A 12,500-nucleotide genomic window follows, 5' to 3' on the forward strand; every position below is an offset into this window, starting at 1 on the left:
GAAAGGACACGTTCAATATCGGGGAAGGGAACGTGGGAAGGGAAACTGTGACCACTGGGATTAATGATAATCAAATAAGTTAATAGATAACCATAAGTAAATAAACAAACAAATAAATCAATGAACAGATGAATAAATAGATAAATTAGTAAATAAACGAATGCGTAAATAAATACATAAATTTATCAAATAAACAAGATAGATTGTAAAATAGCAAAATTTGTGTTGATTGCTATTTGGGTGACGTGAAGGAAAAGACACATTGCACAAAGAAGAAGAAGAGCTTCTGGGGAAGAACAAGGACTTCAAAGTAAAGCCTGAGGAGGAGGAGGAGGAGGAGGAAGAGGAGACGGAGGAAGAGGAGGAGGAGGAGGAAGAAGAGGACGAGGAAGAGAGGAGAAGGAGGTGGAAGAGGAGGAGGAGGAGGGGGAAGAGGACGAGGAGGAGGAGGAGGAGGAGGAAGAAGAGGACGAAGAGGAGGAGGAGGAGGAGGAGGAGGAGACCCTGATCGTCGCTGACGGACATTGCTCAAATACAGAAAGGACAATAGGTATCGGCAAATGTCTCAGAGGAGGATAAGGGGGAAGAGGAGGAAGAGGAGAGGAGGAGGAGGAGGAGGAGGAGGAGGGAAGGCGTCTACTATCGATCAGCTGCCGTGGCACTTGAAGAAAGGAAAGGCCTCAGTCGTCTCCTGCATTGACTAATGGGAGGAGGAGGAGGAAGAGGAGGAAGTGAAGGAGGAGGAGGAAGAAGAAGAGGAGGAAGAGAAGGAACAGGAGAAACAGGAAGAAGAGGAGGAACAGCGAGATGAATATGAAGGACAGGAATAGGAAGAGGAATAGGAGGAGGAAGATGATGAAGAGAAAAAAAAAAACAGGAACAGGAGGAGGAGGAATATGAAAGACAGTAACAGGTGGAGGAATAGGAGGATGGGGAGGAAGAGGAGGAGGAGGAAGAGGAGGAGGAATAGAAACAAGACCAGAAAGAGGAATTTAAATAACAGGAACAGGAAGAGTAATAGGAGGAGGAGGAGGGGAAGGAAGAGGAACAGGTGGAGGAGGAGGAGTAGAGGGAGGAGGAGGAGGAGGAGGAGGACTGGAGAGGAGACTGGGTAAGGTGAATCAGCAGAGGGAAGAAGGAGAAAATGGATAAGCATAAGGTCAGGAGGAAAAAGTGAAAAAAAAAAATATCGGGAAAACGAGGAGGAGGAGGAGGAGGAAGACGAGGAGGATTAGGAGGAGGAACAGGAAGAGGAGGAGGAAGATATGTAGTAGAAAGAGTAGAAGAAGGAGGGAGAGGGGCAGATGAAGCTGATAAAGGAAACAGAAGAAGAGAAAATTGAGAGATCGAAAGAGGAAGAAGAGATGGAGACGGAAGGAGAACCAGAAGAAAGAGAGAGAAAAAGAAAGAGAAAAAGAAAGAGGAATTACATGAACAGATGATGAGTAAGAGAACTTTTGGTCCCTATATGGCTATTTCAGTACCTAACCTAATCTAATACTGCAACGTATATATTTTTTAAACTATACTGGAGCAAATCATTCTATTCGAGGATTCGAAGCTAAGTAAATATCGAGATTTTTTTTTATCTCAACAATGAAACAAGGAGAAGAAAGAGAAGGAGAAGGAGAAGGAGGAGAAGGAGAAGGAGAAGAAAAAGGAGAAGGATAAGGAGAAGGAAAAGGAGAAGAAGAAGGAGAAGGAGAAGGAGAAGGAGAAGGAGGAGGAGAAGGAGGAGTATAAGGAAGGGGAGGAGGTGAAGCTAAGGAAGAAGAGCAGAGGAGGAGAAGTAGAAGGGGAAGGAAAATAAAGAGGAGAATAAGAAAGAGAAGGAGAAGGAGAATAAGGAAGATGAAGAGAACAGTGAGGAAGATAAGAAGGAAGAAGAAGAAGAAGAAGAAGAAAATGAAGAAGAAGAGGAATCGATGTTGAGGGTCTGTATGGAATCCAAAGACGCGAAGGGGGATTTTGAGTCACGCGAGAGGGTCCGAGGTACCAGATGCTTTCTGTCCATAAGGCTAAAGAGTACATTTCAATGAAGACATCCTTCCCTTGAAAAAATAGATAAATAAATAGATAGATAAATGAATAAAATAATAATGGTAATAATGATAATAATAATAATAATAATAATAATAATAATAATAATAATAATAATAATAATAATAATAATAATAATAATAATAATAATAATAATAATAATAATGATAATATTGATTATAAAGATGATAATATTGATAATAATAATGATAATATTGATAATAATAATGATAATATTGATAATGATAATGATAATATTGATAATAATAATGATAATATTGATAATAATAATGATAATATTGATAATAATAATGATAATATTGATAATAATAATGATAATATTGATAATAATAATGATAATATTGATAATAATAATGATAATATTGATAATGATAATAATAATAATAATAATAATAATAATAATAACGGTAATAATAATAATAAATAAATAAATAAGTAAATACAATAAGGTAGTAATTATAGTAATAACAATAATGAATAGATAAATGAATAAATAGAATTAAATAAAATAAGTGAATAGACAAGTAAATAAATAAGTGAACATATGAATAAACAAATAAGTAGATAGATGGACAAACGAATAAATGCAGAAATAAATAGACATGTAAAGGAATAAAAAAATAAGTAAACAAATAAAAAATAGATGAAATGACAAACAAACAAATACATGAATAAATAGTTAGATAAACATGTAAATAATTAGATAGATAAATGAATAAAATAATAAGTGAACAAACAAACATATCGACATATGAATAGATGAGTGAATGAATTAGTAGATAGATAATACATCAATGAATTAATGAATAGGTTGATAGATGGATAGATAGATAAAGAGATAGACAGATAGAAAGATAGATAGATAGATAGATAGATAGATAGATAGGTAGATAGATATAGATATATAGATAGATAGAGAGAGAGAGAGAGAGAGAGAGAGAGAGAGAGAGAGAGAGAGAAAGTGGAGGAAAAGCTATTTTCATCGAGAGGGAAAAATATTTTCTTGGGGCTCGTCCAGATAGCCAGAAGCGTTCTTGTGACCTGGTCACTCCAAAATGGCGTCTCGGAGAAATTGACCGAATGATGGTGAGGAGAACGAATGAAGGAGTGAGGGAGAGGGAACTAAGTAGTCAAGGAGTAGTATGGTTTTCATATATATATATATATATATATATATATATATATATGTATTTATATATGTATGTATATATATATATATGTATTGTAGTATTTCACAAATGACACGTGAGTATAATTTGTAAAAAAAAAAAAACACTGGTAAATAAGAAACGTAGTCCGAACGTTTTCATCCATTTCCATTGATGATGTTTTAAATAGACAAAAATATTTTTCTGCAAATATATATATATATATATATATATATATATATATATATATATATATATATATATCTTTTCATACTTATCACATGCCAAAATTATTAACCGTTTATAAGATATATATTTTTTAATTTTGTTGAGTGTGGACAGTACCTATATTGTGGGACGACACATGTATCACATGTTCTCACATACTTAGAACATCTGTGTTGTTAACAACATTTGTGCGTCTCATTACGGACCTCCATCCACGTTACGATCTGATCTTGAGGCTACCAGATAGATCTGGTTGGATACGATCAGATTGGATCGTGTATGTGCTGATTTTGGGTTTTTAGATCGACAAACACGATCCAACCTAGCCCAACCTAACCTAACCTAACACGACTCAACCTAACCTAACCTGATTTAATCTAACCTAACTTAACCTATGCTAGCCTAACATAACTTAATCTAATTTGACCGAACCTAACCTACCCTAACCTAAGTTATAGTAACCTAACCTAGCCTAACCTATCCTAACCTAACCTAAACTAACCTAACCTAACCTAACCTAACCTAACCTAACCTAACCTAATCTAACCTAACGTAATCTAACTTAACCTAATCTAACCTAACCTAACCTAACCTAACCTAACCTAACCTAACCTAACCTAACCTAACGTAGCCTAACCTAACCTAACCTAACCTAACCTAACCTAACCTAATCTAACCTAACCTAGCCTAACCTGACCTGACCTGACCTGACCTAACCTAACCTAACCTAACCTAATTTATCTAACCTGAACTAACCTAACCTAACCTAACCTAATTTATCTAACCTGAACTAACATACTCATTCCGTATCAGAATCAAGACTCGAAGAATTCACTTTATGGCGTCATCTCGTTAGCTTTCATTCCGAGCTGAAGTGTCCTAATCTTGTTTAGATTTCATCAGTGGATGAGACTCCCTCAAGGAGGCGATTGTAGACAGCAAACGATGACTCTCTGGAAATAGAACTCGACTTACACGAAGATCCAAAGTCGAAACTCTTATCTTTCACCAAATTCAGACGCAAAACTGACGGAATCAGAGAATTGGAAAGGGACCAGGAGGAGAATGAGGAGGAGGAAGAGGAGGAGGATTATGAGGAGAAAGAGGAGGAGGAGGAGGAGGAGGAGGAGAAGGAAGAGTAGGAGGAGGAGAAGAAGAAGAGGGAGTATTAGGAGCAGGACTAGGATGAGGATGAGGAGTAGACCTTTTAGCAAAACACCATGAATGACGAGATCAAGAAATGACAGGATAAATAAGTAATAGAACAAATTGAAGAAAATGTAAATTTATGAATTAATAGTTGAATAAGATTATTAATACCTAAAATGATAAACCAATGTATTATTAAAAAAGCATAAATGCATAAATCAATTAACAAGTTAACTAACAAATGAATTAATATATACATATACATATGCATATACATATACATATACATATACAACTACAACTACAACCACAACCACAACCACAACCACAACCATAACCATAACCACAACCACAACCACGTGCTTGTCACGCCATATGAACCTCCTCACCAAGCCGTATGACTTTACTATGTTGACGTGCAAAGGCTGTATCGCACCTCGCTGGTTAGAGTGAAGGTCGTGCAGAGAACCAAGGCTGAGGAAGTACCACGGAGGTGAATGAAATAGGCTGGTGGCTCTCAGGATGGAAGAAACAGATGAATTAATAAAAGAAGAAGAAGAAGAAGAAGAAGAAGATTTTTTTCTTTTCTTTTTTTTTTTAGCTTCTTCGAAAACTCCCCGCGGTGACTGATAAGTAACTGATTCAAACTTTTCTTTGAGCTTCGTCGTTTTTCCCCTCGGAGGGAGGAGGGGGAGAGGAGGGGGAGAAGGGGGGAGAGGGGTCGGGAACGGAGGAAAAAGGAGGGAAAGGCATAGGTAGGGTGACCATTTATTCATTCATTTATTTATTTATTTATTTATTTATTTATTTATTCATTTATTTATTTATTCATTTATTTATTTATTTATTTATTCATTTATTTTGTCATCTTTCTTTGTAACTCGATGCATATATATTTATCTGAATTATTGTATCTCCATGCTTGCTTTAAGATTTGTTTAGTTGAATAAAATCACCTGACGGCAGCCAATATCAACTTTATACCTTGGCCTTAACAGGGGAAGTCCATACGTACCGGGTGTTCCCTTATCTCCTACTCTGGTAGTCACCAGACGATTTTATTCAGATCCGTGGCAGCCCATCTATCTAGTTTTATTTTTGTTGTCGTCAAATGATTTTATTAATTTCTGTGACATTCCCTCTCCCCCTCCCCTCCTACCCCTCCTTCGGTTGGAATATCTAATTAAATTATTTTCCAAACTTTATTTCATTTTATTTTAATGACGATTCCATTCAGTCGCATTGTTTAAATGTTGATCTTCAATTCGGAAGTTTCGCTAAATTGGACTCGCTAAGTTTGCTTTTGAAGCGGTGAAGTGTGTTTTCAATTTCTAGCGAATTTCCGCTAGGCTGACTCTAATGGCTAAGGTAGATGAATTAGGTTGAATTCAGGTTGAAGTTAGGTTGAACTAGGTTGGGCTAGATTAGCCAGTTTAGGCTACGTTAGGTTAAATTAGTTTAACCTATTCTAGGTTGGGCCATGTTAGATTATACTAGGATAGGTTAAGTTAACTAGGTTTAGGTTGGCTTAGTATATTTAGGTTAGGCTTAACTCTTCATAGATCAGAGGGCGCCTCTCCCCATCTTCCCTCTCCCCTCTCCTCTCTCCTCTCTCCCCTCTCTCCTCTCCCCTCTCCCCTCTCCCCTCTCCTCTCTTCCCTCTTCCCTCTCTCCTATCCTCTTTCTCTCAACCAAATCCATTCCTTTTCAATGTAATCTTTGGTTGTAATCTTCTCTTCCTTCAAACTCTCTCTCCTCTTCCCTCTCCCCACTTCCATCTCCCCTCTTCCATCTCCCCTCCTCTTAGGTTCTTCCTTCACCTTCTGTCCTATTCCTCCCACATCTCTCCCCTTCCTTCCACTCCCCTCCCCTCCTTTTCCCTCCAGACCTCTCCTCTCCCTTCCCCTCCCCTTTCTCCTACTCCAATCCCCTCTCTCTTACTCCCTCCTCTTCCCTCCTCACCCTTCCCTTTCTTTCCCTTCCCTTCCCTTCCCTTCCCCTCCCTTCCCCTCCCTTCCCTTCAATTCCCTTCCCTTTCCATATCTTCATTCTCCCTCTGAGCCTCTTCCCTTACCCTTCCCCTTCCCCTCCCCTTTCCCTCCCCTTCCCCTCCCCTTCCCCCTCTCCTTCCCCTACCCTTCCCCTCCCTTCCTGTCCAGACCCTTTCCTTCCTCGACTACCTGGAAGGTCTTGGGGGCCTTGCTTCTGAAGCCATCTGGGCCTTCTTGAGTATCCGTCTTCTTCCCCCCCCACCCTCCTCCCCCCTCTCTTCCCTCCCCTCCTCCCCCTCCCCCCTTCCCACCCTTCGTTCTTCATAGAGATAAGGTCTGCCCACTCTTTCCCGTTTACTTTAACTTGGCGAAATTTCTTCACCAGTTTTATTTCGTGAAATTACCTTATTCTATCCTTCTATAACCAATATCCGCCCACTCCAATGTAAAACCAAGAATACTCTTCACACGATATCCCTGAAGACAAAGTTCCTATAGGCAATATTCTCAGGGTATTACATCCGCATATATCCAATACCCATCCCAGCCCGCCTCTCCTTCGGAGGAGAAGGAGAGAAGAAGAGGAAGAAGAAGAAGAAGAAGAAGAAGAAGAAGAAGAAGAAGAAGAAGAAGAAGAAGAAGAAGAAGAAGAAGAAGAAGAAGAAGAAGAAGAAGAAGAAGAAGAAGAAGAAGAAGAAGAAGAAGAAGAAGAAGAAGAAGAAGAAGAAGAAGAAGAAGAAGAAGAAGAAGAAGGTGAGGTGCCTACGCCAGGAGGCACTGAATAGCCACGGCCGAAGCCGACACATTTGCCCTATTATGCGCTTAGGTGACTATTGAAGTGCAGGTATCTAACAGTCACTGCTGGGAATCGGAGAGGGTTGCGGGAATCGAACCCACAACTAAGCAAATGCAAGACCAGGGCACTCCGATGACGTCATCGTGGGTAGGTGGGGAATATTTGTCCTCAACTTCTCTACTGTGACGTCACTGAAGATTCTTCTCCTTGCAGCTCAACATGGTGTTCCTCCTGAACATCATTCGTGTCTTGGTTACCAAGTTGAGGCAGAGCAACTCCAGCGAGGCGCAGCAAGTGAGGTAGGTACATTGGTTAACAATGAAATAACATCTACTCTTCTTCCTCCTTCTCTACAATTTTCTTCACTTACTCTTGTATTTGCTCTTCTTTTTAAATCTCTTCCTTCTTAACGATGAAAAAACATCTACTCTTCTTCCTCCTTCTCTTCAATTTTCTTCACTTACTCTTCTACTCTCTTCTTTTTACATCTATTCCTTCTTAACAATGAAATAACATCTACTCTTCTTCCTCTTTTTCTTAAATTTTCTCCACTTTCTCTTCTACTTTCTTCTTTTTACACCTATTCCTTCTTAACAATGAAATAACATCTACTCTTCTTCCTCCTCCTCCTCAATTTTCTTCACTTCCTCTTCTACTCTCTCTTCTTTTTACATCTCTTCCTTCTCCTTCTCCTCCTTCTCTTCTTCCAACTTCATTCTTCTTCTCTTTCTGTTCCTTTTCCTCCTCTTCCTCCTCTTCCTCCTTTTCTTTAGTTTTCTTCACTTTCTTTTCTACTTTTTCTTTCGTTCCTTTCTCCTTCTTTTCCTCCTCCTTCTCCTCTTTCTCCTCTTCCAACTTCTTCCTTCTTCTTCTCCTTCTCCAAATTCTTCCTTCTCCTCCTCCTTCTTCCCCTCCAAGGTCTTCCTTCTCCATCTCCTTCTCTTTCTCCGACGTTTTCTCTTCAGTAACTCATGCTATTTTCTTCCGTAGGAAGTTGAAATTAAACATTAGTTTTATTACGCTTTTTTCATTTTGTGTTGTCTGAAGATGTAATACACGAAATATTTTAGCGTCAGCTCTCTGTTTTCTCCTGTGTAATTATATGCGAATGTATGTATATTGTATATATGTATGTATGTATGTATGTATGTATGTATGTATGTATGTATGTATGTAAGAGTATGTATGTACGAGTATGTATATATGTATATATTATATATGCATGATGTATGTATGTATGTATGTATGTATATATCTATATATGAGCATGGCCTTCTATATGTATATCTTTCCATATGTTCACTTATACGTACTTCTGAATCTTAAAGTATCGTAATTCCTCCCATATCCGAACCAATTATCCCTCCCATTATCCGAACAACATTTATGTGCATTGAATGTATATACAACGTTCATTCCTTATTTTACCTTAGATGCTTTCTGGCCGAACGGGTTAGAGCGTCGCTACTTGTGGCGGAGGTCGAGGTAATGGCAGTTCAAACTCTGCTGCCAGCGAGATGAACCAAGGGCATGGCTCATTATATTTTACTGTACAAAGACCTCTGTAAGGGGCATCGTCCCCCTGATAGGGGGAGTTGGAGACGTCAAACTAAATCAATCAATCAATCATTCAATCAATTAATCAATCAAGCAATCAAGCAATCAATCAAATTTACTTTGCGTATTCAAATCACCCCCATTAAGAAAATCAGAACACCCGTTAGCCAAATTAGGTCGGATACGGGAGGGATTCTTATATATCCCTATGACCTCATATGACCTGACGTTTAGTAACCCTTATTTCCCACCACCAGGAAAGCGGTGAAAGCGGCGATCGTCCTCCTACCTCTGCTGGGGATCACAAACATGCTCAACATGATCGACGCCCCGCTCGACAAGACTGCCACCGAGTTTGGGGTTTGGTCGTTCGCCACGCACTTTCTCAGATCATTCCAAGGGTTCTTCATTGCTCTTCTCTACTGTTTCCTCAATGGCGAGGTAAGAGGGAGGCCTTGTACCTTGTCCGAATCAACTTGGAAATGTTCCCTCCCGGTCCTTTCCGCAAATAAACTGAGTTTGAATTCCGGTGGCTGACACAAGGTTCATACGTAAGCACGATGTATGTTTACACCCTGACAGGTATGTCTGGTACCCTAGTCAGGCAACAAACACAAATATAACCAGTCCTGCACTTGCCTACCACATGCTGCACACTCTGAATTTACATTAAAACATTTTGTCTATTTGCACAGATGTTTGGGTGAAGACTAATACAACATATTGGTTAACTTAAGAAATAGAGTTAGTAACTATATAGTGGGCGCTGAGACAATTGGTTGTTTTTAAGAGAAGATTAGAAAAGTCTATGGATAGGGATGGCTGGTGGTAAGAGACATAGAACTACCTAGTGTAGGCCTTATGGTCTCTTACAGTCTCCTTCATTCTTATGTTCGTATGTTCTTATGCTCACACAACTAGAGCCAGTCCTGCACATTCCTACCACATGCACAATATGACTACAATAAAACCTTCTGTGTATTCATCCAGACATATTTATTGATGTCTGGGTGAAGATTTAGACAACAACTAAGGTAAAAATCCTTCGGCAGGTACGGCAGGCCCTCCGGAAGTACATCGACAACTACCTGCTACACCGGAGCGCAGGCGTTCGGCGAGGATCCGGGTTCTCGTCCGTGTTCCTAACAACAGTGACAGAGTGTCCGCGTGACCATCAGACCCGGAATATGGCGCTCTGCTCCTGTTTTAGCGGATCTACGGCCACCAGTCCCACAAGAGGGTAAGCCGAGTACCTAAAATCTGAACCAAACTGTTTTCAACCTGGTTTTCAGTCCATCAACCAATCAATTGTGGCCTCACATTTCACCAAGTAGAAAACCCGCAACACCGGAGTGATTGTCAACAGTTCTCAGAACCTCTGGGGAAAAACTTTTGACTGCTATATGTACTGCATTAGTATGGGAGTGTATGTCTCCAGCTCAGAGTATTAGGGAGAGGTGAGCAGTCACCAATGGTCAGTCCTACCTGTGTGTAAGAAATACAGCTGAAGTTGAGAGAGAGAGAGAGAGAGAGAGAGAGAGAGAGAGAGAGAGAGAGAGAGAGAGAGAGAGAGAGAGATCTTGGGCCTAGTCCGGAGACCGAGTGCCAGCCTCCCAGTGCTACACCTCCCGATGAAGGTGACGGGGTTGACGGGATTTGAAAATGGATAGTATGACTGCCAATCTTATATAACTGCCACATTCAGGTACCTGCCATTGATCCCTCAACTTGGCTTTCGTCACGTGGACCAAAGCTTATGCATCGCTGTTCTTTGTCCCCGTAGAGAAGACCATTTTAACACTGAATAGAATCGTCTGATTTTCACTAACTTACACTAGTCTTCAACATTGAACAGAATTGTGAGTCATCCACTAACTTTCAGTATTGCAGCCGTTAGGTTGGGGCTACAAAATGGGGTTTAGTGGTTCAGATAAACCATTTTCGGTTTTTCTTGGTGAGTCTAAGGGAGAGTGTCTCTCATAGTCTCCTCTCTCTCTGGCTATGCAGTGGCCGTACATAAATGGGAATATGCCTATCTAAGCATGTTGGGTGGCGGCTGTCACATAGGAAATGTATTTGTGATAACGATATATTATATGTGTGTTAGTTGTATTGTAATGATTTTAGTAGTATTATCTGTGGGTGTGGCTAGACATGATGCATGTATTAGAGTTACGATAATATAGCTTGGTAGGTATAAGGAAAGGTTAATGACCTATCTGGTGACATTAGGTGCTTGTGTCGGTTCGTAGGACGATGGCGTGATGTAGCGTTGTTATGTGTTGCCTTATCTGAGTCAGATGAAAATGTGCAGGTCTTAAAGATTGGAGGTATTGATAAAGGCCAGTGCCTTCTTGCATGCTTTTGGATCACGTGTCTGGTGTGTGACATAGCTTAACGATTAGTAAAGGTAGGATACACTAGATTTATTTTTGTGATCCTAAAATTAGTGTTTACGGTCCACAGGTAGACCCACTGTTCTAAAGCGTCTTGTCCCCTTCAAATATTTTATTCTGGTTGACGCTAGACGATGTGAGTTTTTGTGGGATATTTACTGCAAAACTCTCCCATTTTTTTTTTTTTTTCGCTAACGCCTAACCATCCAGTTCAGCGTAGAGAGACCTCTTGGGTATATTATCTATACCACCTTGATTATATATCCAGTCCTGTAGAAAAAATCATCAGTATAATATTTTAGTTTTAGCTGACAGCAGGTGGCGATTTTATTCAGCCTAAAGATACTCCCAAACTTGTTTATTGCCAGAACTATCACAATTAATCTTTTAACGTATTCGGTTCAACTTAAAAGCTTTGTTATGTCCAGCGCCATGTGATTATATTCAGCTTAGATAAAGTCCCTCTGTGTTATCACGGATTGTAGAGGATATTCTAACTTTTCCGAATAATTTTCTCAAATCTAACCCATCTCTTTCTAAAGAGGTATCCTTCAGCTGAATTAAATCACCTGGCGGCAGCCATGATGAGTAGTTAAGTCACAGAAGGGGGTGGAAGAGGGCTAAGTGAGGGAGATCCGAGACTAAAATGTAATATAACTCATGACAGACAGACAGACAGACAGACAGGTTGAAACCATTCATCCTTCTTAAAGGCGATCTCTCTTTAAAAAGAAACAACTTGTTTTCCCGCAGGTCCTACTTGTGACGTTTCCCTCGGCTCCCTGGTTGTCGCCCTAAGGGGCACATGAGGGAGCCGGGCAGGTTCAAGCTGAAAGGACCTGTCAGGAAGAACGGGGGACAGTGTCATCATCATCACCACCACCACGGACCAGGTCAGGGCAACCACGACCGGCCAACGACCACCAACACCACCACCCCCGCCTTCCGCCATCACCAAACCGGTCGTCCTAGTGTTGAAGAACTTTCTAGTGGTGCTATGCTGGAAGACGGTGTCCTTAGGAGTAGTGCCCTTTGCAGGGAGCATCAGAGGATCTGTTATCCCAACCCGACTGCCATACCCAAGGTCCCCCTCACGCCGGGACACAGCAGTGCCTCCGAGTTTCTTCAGAAGAAGCTGAGGAGGAAGTCCCGGTCCGTGAGGAGTACGAGGTCC

General features: G+C 40.4%; 1 protein-coding gene across 2 annotated transcripts in view; it reads left to right on the top strand.

Moving 5' to 3' along the window:
* LOC143020767 (PDF receptor-like) overlaps positions 1–12,230 on the top strand; it is a 555,568-nt gene extending 543,338 nt beyond the window's left edge. For both annotated transcript variants that reach the window (XM_076177503.1, XM_076177504.1), the window contains exons 11-14: positions 7,587–7,672; positions 9,188–9,371; positions 9,983–10,170; positions 12,080–12,230. In XM_076177503.1, coding sequence (XP_076033618.1) covers positions 7,587–7,672; positions 9,188–9,371; positions 9,983–10,170; positions 12,080–12,092 — 471 coding nt within the window. In that variant the 3' untranslated portion in view covers positions 12,093–12,230. The remainder of the gene's footprint in view (positions 1–7,586; positions 7,673–9,187; positions 9,372–9,982; positions 10,171–12,079) is intronic.
* The last annotated feature ends 270 nt before the right edge of the window (positions 12,231–12,500 follow it).

This window comes from Oratosquilla oratoria, chromosome 40 (assembly GCF_046742065.1).
Source record: "Oratosquilla oratoria isolate Oo_2021 chromosome 40, ASM4674206v1, whole genome shotgun sequence".
NCBI lineage: Eukaryota > Metazoa > Arthropoda > Malacostraca > Stomatopoda > Squillidae > Oratosquilla > Oratosquilla oratoria.